The following is a 16,768-nucleotide window of genomic DNA, read 5'->3' on the forward strand; positions in this document are numbered from 1 at the left end:
GATCGAGCACTCAACTGAAAGAGTAGGAAAATTTCAGTGAGACAACTCAAAGCTGAAATCCATTAAAGCCAAGATAATGGCATTCACTGCCCTTAATAACAAGCGGGTGATAGTTCTCTGTCGCGGGTGATGGTGGCTTTCGTCGACTGGTCAAGCACCGGGACACACTACCAAGTGCACTGTTTTTCATTTTTGGCAGTAATAGCGTCACTGCTATTAGCTCCATGACTGACATTCGGACCAGCGATATCAGCCCCATGAGCATGCTGAGTCTGACAGCACAGTGGGTCGTCGAGGATTTCGTACTGAGGAAAGTCGTATTTCATGCTCATGAACATGCTGGTTGTCATACCGCTGCTGCCATTTCAATGGCATTTGAGAACATGTTTGAAACACGAACCCACTAGCTAGCTCCAGTCGAACAACTGACTGGAGAAATAAGCTCATCAACTGCGCCTGCAGCAGATGTGATACCCTCCGTCATGGCATTGAAACACCTGCTCAACAGGCATTCTCTTTTACTGTGTCGCCACCATGCTCGATGCGATGTACAAGGGCCGATACTTCGATGCAGACAAGAAACAGGGTTTACGTGAAATGTTACAGACAGAGCTGGACAAGATGGAAATGGACACAGTGACAGTGTGCACCGAGGGAGAGAGGCCACGGACAGACAGAGCTGGACAAGATGGAAATGGACACAGTGACAGTGTGCACCGAGGGAGAGAGGTCACGGTACAGAAACTTCACTGCTTGACATGTATGATGAAATCCTGGAAGAGAATGAAACGACTAAACAAATGAACAACGAAACAGCACAGCAAGTAAGTGAAATAAATAGGTTTTGATCATGTTTTACTGGTAATGGGGAAATACGTAAATGCCAACAAAATAACTTTTTGGTCAGTGTGTGTGTGTGTGTGCAACCTTTACTTAACTAGGTCCGTTAAAGAACAAATTCTTATTTACAATGACGGCCTACCCCAGCCAAACCCGGAAGACGCTGGGCCAATTGTGTGCCGCCCTATGGAACTCCCAATCACGGCCGGATGTGATACAGCCTGGATTCGAACCAGGGACTGTAGTGATATCTCTTGCACTGAGATGCAGTGCCTTAAACCGCTGTGTCTATGTGCATGTTAAGCATTCTAGTACAGTTAAAAAGTTAAAAGTCCGCAAAAATGTTTAATATCGGTTACATTTATTTTTAAGGAACATATAGGATATCGGTAATAGGCAAAAAATGTCATGTATGTGCATCGCTAGTAGCAATACACAGAGCCACTACAAAAGATACAGGCATCCTTCCTAACTCAGTTTCTGGAGAGTAAGAAAACCACTCAGGCATTTCACTATGAGGCCAATGGTGACATTAAAACAGTTCAAGTTCAATGGCTGTGATTGGTGAAAACTGAGGATCAGATCAACAACATTTTAGTTACTCTACAATACTAACCTAAATGAGAGTGAAAAGAAAGAAGCCTGTACAGAATACAAATATTCCAAAAAGTGTTTACAATGAGGCAATAAAGTAAAACTGCAAACAACGTGGCAAAGAAATTAACTTCATGTCCTGAATACAAAGCGTTTGGGGAAAATCCAACACGACACATCACTGAGTATCACTCTATATAATTTCAAGCATGGTGGTGGCTGCATCATGTTATTGGTACGCTGGTTATCGGCAATGACTAGGGAGTTATTTAGGATAAAAATAAAAGGAATAGAGCTAAGCACAGGCAAAATCCTAGAGGAAATCCTGGTTCAGTCTGCTTCCCAATAGACACTGGGAGACAAATTCACACAAGACCAAATTTACACTGGAGTTTTCTTACCAACACTACCTTGAATGTTCTTGAGTGGCCTAGTCACATACTTGAGAATCTATGGCAAGACTTGAAAATGGCTGTCTAGCAAAGATCAACGACCAATTTGACAGAGTTCGAAGAATTTTAAACAAAATAATGTGCAAATATTGTACAATCCAAAAGCTCTTTAAGACTCCCAGCTGTAAGCGCTGCCAAAGGTGATTATTACATGTATTGACTCAGTGTCACACCCTGACCTTAGAGATCCTTTTAATTCTCTATTTTGGTTAGGTCAGGGTGTGACTAGGGTGGGTAGTCTAGTTTTTTCATTTCTATGTTGGCCTGGTAAGGTTCCCAATCAGAGGCAGCTGTCTCTCGTTGTCTCTGATTGGTGATCATATTTAGGCAGCCTTTTCCCACTGTTTTTTTTTGTGGGATCTTGTTTTTGTGTAGCTGCCTGTGAGCAGCCCAGAACGTCACGTTTCGTTTTCGATTGTATTGTTTATGGTGAGTTTCATATTTATTATACATGAAGAACTCTAAGTACGCTGCGCCTTGGTCCATTCATTCAGACGATCGTGACACCCATGGATGTGAAATGTTTGTATTTAATTTAAAACATTTGCAAAAAAAATTGAAAAACATTTTCACTTTGTCATTGTGTGTATTTAATAGGTTTTTGATTCAGGCTGGAACACAACAAAAAATGTGGAATAAGTCAAAGGATATGAATACTTTCGGAAGGCACTGTATTAGACAGAAAAGGGTTGAGAAGAGAAAGATGTTGCCACTTACTGCAATTCAACTCTGAGTGCAATCTTTATCCCTAATTGCAGTATTCTGGAGTATTACATTTTTGTAGCCCTTTGTTATTGCAGCAATTATGCCTTTGGCAAGCGGCCTTGCTTACTGAAGCGTGTTTGCATGATGATTACACGACCACTATTTCTCTGAAGATTAGCAACTGCCAAAAAGCTCATCAAGCTTGGGGAACATGGTCTTTGAGGACAATATTACGTGTTCCTTGCAGCGTATCATCTCTTGTATGGAAACTGTCCATAATACAATAACAATGTGGGGGAGCAAGGTTTTAGATTTGATTTAGTTAAGCCTAAGGTTCTCTGTCATACATCAAGGCCTCGGTAAACATGAACATCATCTTCTGACTATTCTAATTATTCCCTAAGTAAGTCAGAGTGAGTCTGGCAATTAAACTTATCAGTAACCACGATTCCATTCACAGTTCTTATGTGAGTAAAGGCATACGTGTATATTTAAAAACTCACGACAGCTGTGATGGAAACTGGATGTCTCGTTATACAGATCATGCGTTTGTTCAACAGGTGGGATCTTTGTGCCTAAAATTAATTATGCACGAAATGGCGGTAGAAATGCCATTATGTGCAAATATTGATATAATAACCATAATATTGAAGTAAACTTGGTGTCACGAGATGATATGGTGTGTGGTCCTCCCACTACGACATGGGAAACCATGCAGTTTATTAGACTGCTAATGAACTTCACAGCGTGGTGAAAGGGCACAGTGATGAGTTTCATGCTCCTTTCCAATAAATATCGAGGGTCTTATTCTGGTAACATGATGATCGATGCTTGAGAAAAAAATATTCTAGCTCTTATTCTTAATCATCTCATCATGCGGACTTGCCTACTCGCATTGTAGACCATCTGCGAGACCAGAGTAGGCACATTTACTATTTATCGCACCAGTTTGTGACAAAACTATCACAAGAGTTGAAAATGCACTGGAAACACATTGAACTAGGGATGCGCGATATAGTCAGTGAACATATCGGAATCGGACGATATTGGCTAACAATGCCAACATCAGTATAGGCGAATGTCTTGTTTAACAGCAATGTTAAAAACCGATGTCAAAGCTGCCGTGCATACCTATATAACGTAGGTACATGACGTAATGACGCCACATAAAAATGTTGCGTTTCTCGTGCAACACAGCATCCCTAACCTAGCCCAAAATGTCTGCTGTGTGGATCGAGCAGTGAACAAGTTGAGCAGTAATTTGAAAGAGTAAGAAAACTTCAGCCAGACAACTCAAAGCCGGAATCCATTAAAGCCAAGACAATGGAATTCACTGCCCTTGACAATCAACCGTTCTCCGTTGTGGGTGAAGTTGGCTTTCGCCGACTGGTCGAACACCGGTACACACTACCAAGTGCGCTATTTTTCAGATGTTGCCCTACCGGACAAGACAGTAATAGCGTCACTGCTATTAGCTTCACAACATACAAACTATGGAACGCTGTTTGGGTCTTTGCGTGTCAAAAAAGATACAGTAGCACTGTCAAAGATGTACAAATAAAGTCTGCAAACAAGCAAACACTGTCCACGAACAGAGTTGGTAATAAAGCATCATTTGTTTGACCGCAACTTCTGGGGTAGCTAGCGTTAGCTTGGTACCTAGCTAGCACTAATTATTCTTAGCAAGGATTTAAGAATCCTTGTGATTAAGTATTAGCTAGGTTGCCACTTGTTGTTCGCCTATTGATATTGAACTTCAGTTCATGAAAACAAATAGCTAGCCAGCTACTTAACCCTGTTGCCCAAAGCTAACGTTATAAGCAGCCAGCTAGCTTTATCTGTCTAGTGAGGCTCGACTGGACCGGGTAATGTGTTTTGAAGCTAGCCACAATAAGGATTAGGCACAAGTGGAATTTGCGGTTTGCCTTAAAAATAAAAGTATGTCATTGACAGTGATGCAAATGAATGCAAACAGAATTATGCCATACTTTTATTTTGAAGGCCAACCCCAAAGTCCACTATTGAGGCTAATCCTTATTGTGGCTAGCTTCACATAGATGGGTCTGACCACCAATAATAAAATAAGAACGGTCTTATAAATTAGGGTTATTTTAGATTAGCTAGCTAACTATAGCGATTGAAACGGATTATGTTGTTATTTGACACGTCACGTAGTGTTATCTTTTGACGTGTATCTTTTTTAACACACAAAGACCCAAACGGCGTTCCATATAAATCCTGGTTGAAAATGAAACGCTTGAACAAATGATCATTATAACAGCACAGCAAGTAAGTGAAAGAAATAGGTTTTTATTATGTTTGACTCGTAATGGGAACATACGTAAATCCCAATAAAATAACTTTTTGGTCAGTGTGTGTGTAACCTTTATTTAACAAGGCAAGTCAGACATTCTTATTTACAATGACGGCCTACCCCAGCCAAACCTGAGCGAAGCTGGGCCAATTATGCGCCGCACTATGGGACTCCCAATCACAGCCGGATGTGATAGAGCCTGGATTCGAACGAGACGCCACTTGCACTGAGATGCAGTGCCTTAGACCGCTGCGTCCATGTGTGTGTTTGAACTATTTAACTGTATTAGAATGCTTAAAAAGGCTGCTAAAATTTGAAATATCGGTTATAGGTATCTGTTGTTTTAGCAAGGAAAATATTGGATATCGGTATAGGGCAAAAATGTCATATCGGTGCATCACTACATTGAACTTTAGATTTTTATTTGGTACATGCAAACTTAAATTCACAGGTTTTATCTGCAACAAGTATGTTTGGTGGAAACACACCACTGGCGGGAAAATGTGCACATTTTCTTCATCCAGATTTTTGAACATTTGCATGAAATATTCCAATTGGATGGAAATCTAGCTAGTGCACAGCAAATGAGTGGGGCTCACTGTAATAGGATCTTAGCAGACATTTTAAAATATCTGAAAAACAGGGCCTCCCGGGTGGCGCAGTGGTCTATGGCACTGCATCGCAGTGCGAGCTGTGCCACCAGAGACTCTGGGTTCGTGCCCAGGCTCTGTCGCAGCCAGCCGCGACCGGGAGGTGAGTGGCGCGACGCAAAATTGGCCTAGCGTCGTCCGGGTTAGGCCGGTAGGGCTATCCTTGTCTCATCACGCACTAGCGACTCCTGGGGCGGGCCGGGCGCAGTGCGCGCTAACCAGGTCGCCAGGTGTGTGGTGTTTCCTCCGACACATTGGTGCGGCTGGCGTCCGGGTTGGATGCGTGCTTTGTTAAGAAGCAGTGCGTCTTGGTTTTTAGCTGCAACAAGTATGTTTGGTGGAAACACAACACTGGCGGGAAAATGTGCACATTTTCTTCATCCAGATTTTTGAACATTTGCATGAAATATTCAAATTGGATGGAAATCTAGCTAGTGCACAGCAAATGAGTGGTGCTATTATGACATCACACTAATAGGATCTTAGCAGACGCATGACTTTCGATCTTCGTCTCTCCCAAAGACCGTATGGGAGTTGTAGCGATGAGACAAGCTAGTAACTACTAACAATTGGATACCACGAAATTGGTACAGGGTCGTGTTTTCGGAGGACGCATGGCTCTCGACCTTCGCTTCTCCCGAGTCCGTAGGGGCGTTGCAGCGATGGGACAAGACTGTAACGACCAATTGGATATCATGAAAATTGGAAGAAACGGGGTAAAAAAAAAAAGTATAATATATATTTTTAAACACAGAGATATCTTAAAGGTGACACAAAGAGTATGGCCTTTACAGCAGAGCACAACTACAGAAGTTCAGATTTCTGATTCTGAAATTGTGCAAATAAATGAATATATCAGTGTGGTAAATGCAGTTATTCTGACTTAATCTAAATTCCACCTTTGAATGTCCACCTTTATTATTGACAAGAAAAAAGAAAAATCTATATGGATTTTTGGTCTGGACAAACCTTTCCATTGCATTACAAATCATATCTGAGAAATGGCTACAACATCGTCGTCCTTGGAACGACACAGTGCTGCTTCTCTAAAAGGAAACAGATCTCAAGATTTCCATTTGATAGAGATGAGAAGTGTTGCTCCAGTGAAGTCTGATTTGAATTACAGTCTGTTCAGCAGAGGATAAGAGAGATGACAGCATCTGAGAATGATGAGGTGGGAGTGGAGATGAGCCCGCTGGGATCTGAGAGCTTCACACAAACACACCACGTCACATGACCGGACAGACACACCTTGGTCTTGTTTTCCCTTGTGTTACATGTGAGCTCTGCTGCAGGCATGGGGAGGATCCTGAGGATGTGAGGCTGGAACGTGACTAAGACATTCTCCAAACGTATACGCACACACACCACACACACAGACAAAGAGTGGAGTGGAGAATGATATCCATTAACAACGTTCAAAAGCACAACTCCAGCCCGCCAACGCTATCAAACCCACAACAACACACTGGCGCACACCCACACACCACAGATCAACGCAAAAGCAAATAATCAAATTGGATGCGGGAAGCGTTTCCCTGGTAACTATCGTAATTATGTCTGTGTGCAAAAGGACTTTGTCGTTCCAGAAATAATTGCTGGACTTACCGAAGATTTCTCCAGTGTAAATGTGGGAGGGGTCGTAGGGCACCTCCACTCCTGATATCTCTACCTTGAGGTCTGGAGAGAACAGGCTGGTGTCCCTCTTCATCCGCAGATTGAAATGCCTGCAAGAGAGGAACATGAAAATACATTACTACACTACCCAGACCACGTTTAGTACCTCCAACATTCCTGCTCATGGTTCAGTAAAGATCTATGCAGCCAGAATGACAGGAGAAAGATTAGGGCAAGTAACAACGCCAAACCCAGTGTCTCCCAACACTGACAGACTACTTGGCTGTAAGACATTTCATTTCACATAGGCACAGGAAATGAAAATAAAAGGTAGACATATAGGGCCTTCATCAACTTCTCTCGGTGGAGACAGTAGAAAGTGGTTGTTAACTGAGAAACATCTTAAATGGATGGGCAAATGCTTTAGATAGTTCAGCAGCACAAGTCTATTTCAACTGTTCTGCCTTATTATTATTCAACCATGCTGGTCATTTATGAACATTTGAACATCTTGGCCATGTTCTGTTATAATCTCCACCCGGCACAGCCAGAAGAGGACTGGCCACCCCACATAGCCTTTCTAGGGAGTTTTTCCTAGCCACCGTGCTTCTACACATGCATTGCTTGCTGTTTGGGGTTTTAGGCTGGGTTTCTGTACAGTACTTTGAGATATCAGCTGATGTACGAAGGGCTATATAAATACATTTGATTTGATTAGATATTGTTCAGGAAGAATATTTCCCATAAAGTCCTGATGACTTAGATGCCTGGGCTGGAACCTTCAGAGAATCACACCAGTCTCTTGTCAAAACACAGGTCAAGCAAATCATTACTCCATATTTTTAAACGAGGCAAGCCAGTTAAGAACAAATTGTTCTTTACAATGACGGCCCTCACCGGCCGAACCCGGATGACGCTGGGCCAATTGTGTGCAGCCCTATGGGCCTACCAATCACGGCCGGTTGTGATATAGCCATAGGGTTTGATTAGAGTAGAAAGGTAGCCAAAGTCCTGCACAAAGTCCTGCACAGACTGTAGGATTTTAGCCGTTTTATGCCACCATTTTGCTTTACCAGACTAAATCTCCATGTTGTGGGCAAATTCTTAGGTTGTAAATTAATGTCGGACGTCTTGGCTCGTTCAGTGTGACAGGGTCTAGGTCTGCCGATTAAGTACCACTGTGTGCAGTCATAGCAGCCCCCCCCCCCCCCCTCCCCCAGTGCCCGGTCTGGAGACTGAAGTCACTGAGCTACGAGGAGGCTAGCACTATCATGCCATAGACATTAAGGTTGACTCGAGCAGGATGAAAATGGACTACCGACCATGATTCTTTGCCAGTTACGGCCACTTTCAACATTATCCTAAGCAATGTTTTGGTGCCATTCAGCCCCCTGGTGCATTTCAAATACTTTCCGCTTCATGCGCCATCAGGGGGTTTTCCATATGAATATGTGGATGATGTCATCAGCACGATCTACTTGTTTTCATGTGCATGGGTCGTAGGCCCAACAAAGTTCTCACAGTGGCAGAAATGTAGCCTTTATCGTATATTGTGGCTGGTGTTACGGTCAGCCACACAATAATATGAGTATTTTGAATAGTCAGATTAATATACGTTTGACTTAAACGTTTACAATTTTCCTAATATCTTGTTTACATGAAATAGGAATAATTTTTTTTTTTTAAATACAAATATATATATAAGGCTACTTGATGGGATTTTGATAAATGCACAAAATCCCCAATCAAAATAAACATTCTCTCACAGCGACCACGTTATTTTGGGGAAGTTTAGGACATATGAAGTTTGTATGTGAAAACTATTTCTATGATGCATACTTACATTTTTACCAAACTCACTTTGAGGCTTGTGCTGCTGGTGCTGGCACATGTGCAGATCAAATACACAGCTGCAGGCTGACAACCTCACAAGCCAATCGCAGAATGTGACGACAGAACTGAAGCAAATTTTAACATTTTTTACATCGCACATACAGTGTGGGAAGGCCGTAAGTGATAGACATTATTACTCTGTTTCATCAACCATTATTCAGGACGAGTCATGAATCATAATATCAATATCCTGGCTCTTAATCCATGTGAATAGGTTAGGAAATGGAACAGACTCGTAGGTTACATCTGTGTGAGTCCATAAAGATGAGGCTATTGACTGTGTTAGCAAATGAATTGAATGAATACAGGACTGTATTTGAGCTCCCCAGTGTCGCAGCGGTCTAAGGCACTGCATCTCAGTGCTAGAGGCGTCACTACAGACACCCTGGTTCGAATCCAGGCTGTATCACAGCTAGGATTGCACTTTTGGGGAATATTCAGAGGTGGAAACTTTTCATGGGAATTAACAGGAATTAACATAAATATATGCAAATTAATACGAAAACCATTTAAAATGTCCAGTAGTAGCCAAAAGTTTTGAGAATGACACAAATATTAATTTTCAAAGTCTGCTGACTCAGTTTGTATGATGTCAATTTGCATATACTCCAGAATGCTATGAAGAGTGATCAGATGAATTACAATTAATTGCAAAGTCCCTCTTTGCCATGCAAATGATCTGAATCCCCGAAAAACATTTCCACTGCATTTCAGCCCTGCCACAAAAGGACCAGCTGACATCATGTCAGTGATTCTCTCGTTAACACAGGTGTGAGTGTTGATGAGGACAAGGCTGGAGATCACTCTGTCATGCTGATTGAGTTTGAATAACAGACTGGAAGCTTCAAAAGGAGGGTGGTGCTTGGAATCATTATTCTTCCTCTGTCAACCATGGTTACCTGCAAGGAAACACGTGCCGTCATCATTGCTTTGCACAAAAATGGCTTCACAGGCAAGAATATTGCTGCCAGTAAGATTGCACCTAAATCAACCATTTATCGGATCATCAAGAACTTCAAGGAGAGCAGTTCAATTGTTGTGAAGAAGGCTTCAGGGTGCCCAAGAAAGTCCAGCAAGCGCCAGGACCGTCTCCTAAAGTTCATTCAGCTGCGGGATCGGGGCACCACCAGTACAGTTTTGCTTCCAAAACATCCAGTGATTTTGCAGAGAGCCACATATATTTACAGAAATACACATCATAAATGTTGATGAAAATACATGGACGGCACTTTAGATAAACTTCTCCTTAATGCAACCGCTCTGTCAGATTTAAAAAAAAGCTTTACCGAAAAAGTACATCATGCAATAATCTGAGGACGGCGATCAGACACAAACAAATCTGCCATGTTGTGGAGTCAACAGAAGTCAAAAATAGCATTATAAATATTCACTTACCTTTGATGATCTTCATCAGAATGCACTCCCAGGAATCCCAGTTCCACAAAAAAATGTTTGTTTTGTTTGATAAAGTCCTTCATTTATGTCCAAATACCTACTTTTTGTTTGCACCTTTATTTCACAAATCCAAATTCACGACGCAGGCCAGATGAAAAGTAAAAAAATTTAATTACAGTTTGTAGAAAAATGTCAAACGATGTATAAAATCAATCTTTAGAATGATTTTAACATAAATCTTCAATAATGTTTCAACCGGAGAATTCCTTTGTCTTTAGAAATGCAATGGAACGCAACTACCTCTCACGGGAGCGTGCCTGAATGAGCTCACGGAACTCTGGCAGACCTCTTACTCAATCAGCTCTCATTCTCTCGTCCTTCACCGTAGAAGTCTCAAACAAGGTTCTAAAGACTGTTGACATCTTGTGGAAGCCTTAGGAAGTGCAATCGGACCAAATTTACACTATCTTGGATAGGCAAAGAGTTGAAAAACTACAAACCTCAGATTTTCCTACTTCCTGGTTGGATTTTCTTCTCAGATTTTTGCCTGCCATATGAGTTATGTTATACTCACAGATATCATTCAAACAGTTTTAGAAACTTCAGAGTGTTTCTATCCAAATATACCAATAATAGGCATATCTTAGCTTCTGGGCCTGAGTAGCAGGCAGTTTACCTTGGGCACCTTATTCACCCAAGCTACTCAATACTGCCCCCCAGCCATAAGAAATTAAAGTCCCATGGAAAATGTCTGGAAATTTATCGGAAAGTTTCCGACCCTTTGCAACCCTAATCACAACCGGCCGTGATTGGTAGTCCTATAGGTCGGCGCACAATTGACCCAGCGTCGTCCGGGTTTGGCCAATGTAGGCCGTCATTGTAAATAAGAATTTGTTCATAATGGACTTGCCTAGCTAAAGGTTACACATTGTATTTCCCAAGAATGCAATGGGGAACAACATTTGAGAAAATCTCACATATTCGACAACATGCATCTTTAGTGAATAAAAGTAACCCATTGAGACTGCAACGATTGGACAGTGAAAATGTATCTTGTCATATTTCTCTTTTTGGATTTGTAAACACTGAGAACAAGACAAATAAAAATAAACAACTACTGACCATTTCCCCTCAGTATATCCTGAACTAAGAAGGAACAGCGGGCCATCTCAGGTTAATCACAGCTACAGCACTTCACAACAACGGCCCTCCTAATTTGCTTTGTTGATAACAGAGGGAGGCCCAGGCCCTCTCACTGGGTAACAAATGGCAGCTGTAATTGACGTGGGCATCCCTGCCCAGAGCAGCTCTCTGATTAAGACTCCCCTCCGGGCTGATGGGGTGTTAGTGGACACGTGGTTGGTTACACAACTAACCCAGTCAGGAGAGGATGACGTGATTCACAGACAACGCTGGCAACAATAGGTGTAACGGCGTTCGTCTGTTGAAGAAAGAGAGTCAGACCGAAATGCAGCGTGTTGGTTACTCATGACTTTAATGAACTGAATCGCGGTACATTAAATAACTGAATACTAAATACAAAAACAACAGAACGGAACGTGAAACTTATTATAGCCTATCTGGTGAATACTACACAAAGACAGGAACAAACACCCACGAAATACAAAGCGAAACTCAGGCTGCCTAAATACGGTTCCCAATCAGAGACAACGATAAGCACCTGACTCTAATTGAGAATCGCCTCAGGCAGCCAAGCCTATACCACACCCCTAATCAGCCGCGATCCCAAATAATACAAACCCCCATACGAAACACAACATATAAACCCATGTCACACCCTGGCCTACCCAAACATATAACAAAAACACAAAATACAATGACCAAGGCGTGACAATAGGAGTGAAAGGGAAGAAAGATTGCATATGTATATAAAACTGAAACAGCATATCTTGTGACTACTGTCTAGGCCTGTCCAAGAAAATGTATTGACAAATCTGTTGACATTCACACAGTCAGTGAGTCACAAAATATTGCCAACAATCAAATTCAGGAATGTTTGTTTTTGTCATTCAAACACACTCTTGACTCATACCACTCATAACCACTTCCCCTAAACCACACCCTAAGACAGTCTTAGTTACTGCTTAGTAGGGCTGTACCCACCACAAAAAAAACTTTGTCGATCGAGAGTCAAAATTTTTCAAAAGTTAAAGTGTGTATTTTTACATTTAGACACATCCCATGTATTTTAAATCAAATCAACTATATGCAGTGAGTTTGTCTCGCTCTGTAAGCCTATTGTTTGATGAAATAATATAAAAGACACAAATAGAGGGAGTCCGACAGCAATTGATTTGATTGTGCCAGGCTCAGACTTGCTGCGCTGTGTTAATCTCTTTTTTGTTTTTGTTTTACAGCAAGTGACTGTTGTCGCTCTCTCCTAGCTGCTGCAGCGACCACAACAGAACATTATTGTTTATCGTGCTGCTGAAGCTGCAACGTAATTACATCCATTTCTGACTGTAAAGTTATGGAAATCCCTCATTTGTTTAGGAAAAACATTCCCCATTCTCTCAACCCTTCCTCTCTTTACGTGACACATGTATTCATCACATGCACATGACCAAAAGTGCCTGACCTGTAGCATGTCATAAACACATCAATAAATTGGTTATAACATACTCCGAACACATGTAACAGCAAAATGGATGCAGAAGACATGACAAACTTGAAATGGGGGAACGTTTACTGGTTGCTCAGGAGGTAAATGGGAAGTCTGACGTGTGGAATAAATTTGACTAGTTGTGGAAAATACTGGAAATAAAGAAACAGAAGGTAAGGGGCAAGCACTGGGTGCATATTATATGTGCCAAACAGGTAGCTTTCTGACCATTTGGAAAACAGTAAACACTAAATAAATAAGCATACCCGAGTATGTTAATGTTATTTTTTGTTTTTGTATAGCCTTTATTACAGCAAAGACTAAAAACAGTCGCATGCAATTGCTGAAATTGAACAGTTTATTTATTGTTTACGCTAATTATTCAAGGTTTGCTTTGTTTTAAAATTAAAATGCTTGATTGTATTTCAAATCATGAATGACTCGCATACTGTGTGATGACATGAATGATTGATTGATACAGTCACCTATATAAAAAGTATTGAAATATAGGCCTAAGTAAGTTGCAGTATTAATATTAAAAAAGGGTGCGTTTTTAGGCCTACAGCTCGATGGTGGTTATACAAGTCTGCTATACTAAGCCTACTAATGATAATGACATTACTTATTATAATAATTAAGAAGAATGAGATCAAGAAAAGGAGGGTTATTATTAATAGAATTTCTGACTATTTGGAACAGTGTTAACACTGAATTAACTATAAGTAAAACCAGAGGATGTTCTAACAAGAAAAAAAGTGTAAAGATCCAAAAGTCTAATTCGTGAGAATTCTTTTTAACCTAAATATTGTGGTTGGTGCTCACGGAGGCTAGGTGCTCACGGAATCAGTAGGCTATTAAACAAACACTCAAACAGGCATAGAAGCAGGATCTATCATATTTATGTAGATATACAGTACCAGTTGAAATTTTGGACACACCTACTCATTCAAAGGTTCTTTATTTTTGCTATTTTCATCATTGTAGAATAGTGAAGACATCAAAACTACATAACAAATATGGAATTCTGTAGTAACCAAAACAGTTTTAGATTATTCAAAGTAGCCACCCTTTGCCTGGATGACAGCTTTGCACACTCTTGACATTCTCTCAACCAGCTTCACCTGGAAAGCTTTCCCAACAGTCTTGAAGGAGTTCCCACTTATGCAGAGCACTTGTTGGCTGCTTTTCCTTCACTATGCGGTCCAACTCATCCCAAAACATCTCAATTGGATTGAGGTCAGGTGATTATGGAGGCCAGGTCATCTGAAGCAGCACTCAATCGCTCTCCTTCTTGGTCAAATAGCCCTTACACAGCCCGGAGGTGTGTTGGGTCATTTCCCTGTTGAAAAACAAATGATAGTCCCAATAAGCGCAAATCAGATGGGATGGAGTATCGCTGCAGAATGCTGTGGTAGGCATGCTGGGTAAGTGTGCCTTGAACTCTAAATAAATCACAGACAGTGTCACCAGCAAAGCACCCCCACACCTCCATGCTTCACGGTTGGAACCACACCTGCGGAGATCATCCGTTCACCTACTCTGCATCTGACAAAAGACACGGCGATTGGAACCAAAAATCTCACATTTGGACAGAGGACAGATTTCCACCGGTCTAATGGCCATTGCTCGTGTTTCTTGGCCCAAGCAAGTCTCCTCTTCTTATTGGTGTCCTTCAGTAGTGGTTTCTTTGCAGCAATTTGACCATGAAGGCCTGATTCACAGTCTCCTCTGAACAGTTGATGTTGAGATGCGTCTGTTACTTGACCTCTGAAGTATTTATTTGGGCTGCAATTTCTGAGGCTGGTAACTCTAATGAACGTATCCTCTGCAACAGAGGTAACTCTGGGTCTTCCTTTCCTGTGGCGGTCCTCATGAGAGCCAATTTCATCATAGTGCTTGATGGTTTTTGTGACTGCATGAAGAAACGTTCAAATCTCTTGATCTCTTGAAATCTCACTTTTTCGTAATGACTGACCTTCATGTCTTCAAGTAATGATGGACTGTTATTTCTCTTGGCTTATTTGAGCTGTTCTTGCATTAATATGGACTTGGTCTTTTACCAATTTAGGGCTCTCTTCTGTATACCACCCCTACCTTGTCACAACACAACTGGCTCAAACGCTTTAAGAAGGAAAGAAATTCCACAAATTAACTTTTGAAATGCATTCCAGGTGACTACCTCATGAAGCTGGTTGAGAGAATACCAAGAGTCTGCAAAGTGGTGATCAAGGCAAAGGGTGGCTAATTTGAAGAATCTCAAATATATTTTGATTTGTTTACCACTTTTTTGGTTACTACATAATTCCATATGTGTTATTTCATAGTTTGTCTTCACTATTATTCTACAATGTAGAAAATGGTAAAAAATAAAGAAAAACCCTTGAATGAGTAGGTGTGTCCAAACCTTTGACTGGCAGTGCATATGGGTGATTTATAAAGCCAGGCACATAACAGTTATGCTATTGATTATAGACCTAATTAAATGGGGGTTTTCCAATCCTCACTCTTCTTCGATAATCAAGGGCTGTTTTCTCATCTCCTAAATCCGCTGCTGCCTCCGCCGCATTGTTCTCAACACCAATATAAGGTTAACTTTGGTATTATGCACATAGCAACATGGTCTAGGAAAAGGCATCAATTCCACAGCATGCTGAAGTTTCAGAACAGCGGTCAGCAACCGGTGTCAAACATGGGAGAACGTGCATGTGTTATAAAATAATCTTATTTTTATTAGTATTGCACCATTGTCCTTAACCATATACAATTTGTCTTAGAGTGAAGGACTGTTCCATCCCCACAGGCCTCCACAATGGACTAGTCCACTCAGACAGGCGCAAATCAGACAGGCGTCTTGTACACCATGAAAAAATAAATACGTTTTTGCAACTGTTGGACTAAAGAAATCTTGGCCGGCCAACAGCCTATCGATCAAACAATCGAGAAGTTGACTAAATGGAGTCAGCCTTACTGCAAGAAGATGCAGCCTGCCTATGATAGTGGTACTTGAGACCACCATAACAACAGAATGTATGGGGGAAGAGAGTTAAACACATGTACGTCCATAAAGTGCTGTCAGATGGAGCAGCCTGAGGTTGCTTTCATTTCCTTTCAGTCCAGCACTTAGAACACTACTTGACTAGACCAATAACTACCATCAACACAGAGTTTAGCCTAACTGACGTTGTGCCAAAAACGCTCTCTCAAACACACACAGACAGACAATATACAGTCCAAAATGAGACGGCGATGTTCGACAGGTGAAACGGTTGGCCCTCTCTGTTTGAGACCCTTCAGAGAGCAAAGCATTATGCTAATGTCTGTTACGGAGTGACTCAGCCAGCCATTAGACAGACAGCCACCTCCACCACCAGGGAGAACACACTCAATTACCACACAACACTTAACTTTGGCACACCAACCAGAGACACACTCCACAGTGCAATCAAACAAGCAGTGGCACAAGGACAGGTGTATTTAATTTCCACCCCTTCTCTAATCTATTCAGAAGAGAAAGCACTGGCGGGTTGACCGCGGAGCATCGACTATATGTGACACTTCTGCAATCTGTACCACTGTAGGTACTATATTCTACAGGATGATTTTCTTCAGCACTGTGCACCACTGGTAGAACATGCTCTACAGTACAGCCAAGTATTGGTCTCCAGATTCCCTACTCAGCACACAC

General features: G+C 41.5%; 1 protein-coding gene across 1 annotated transcript in view; it reads right to left on the reverse strand.

Moving 5' to 3' along the window:
- Positions 1 to 16,768, reverse strand: part of LOC124033743 (disintegrin and metalloproteinase domain-containing protein 10-like) — a 129,385-nt gene that overhangs the window by 51,443 nt on the left and 61,174 nt on the right. The window contains exon 3 of the mRNA XM_046345961.1: positions 7,164 to 7,282. Within this exon, the coding sequence (XP_046201917.1) occupies positions 7,164 to 7,282 (119 nt within the window). The remainder of the gene's footprint in view (positions 1 to 7,163; positions 7,283 to 16,768) is intronic.

This window comes from Oncorhynchus gorbuscha, linkage group LG04 (assembly GCF_021184085.1).
Source record: "Oncorhynchus gorbuscha isolate QuinsamMale2020 ecotype Even-year linkage group LG04, OgorEven_v1.0, whole genome shotgun sequence".
Taxonomy (NCBI): domain Eukaryota; kingdom Metazoa; phylum Chordata; class Actinopteri; order Salmoniformes; family Salmonidae; genus Oncorhynchus; species Oncorhynchus gorbuscha.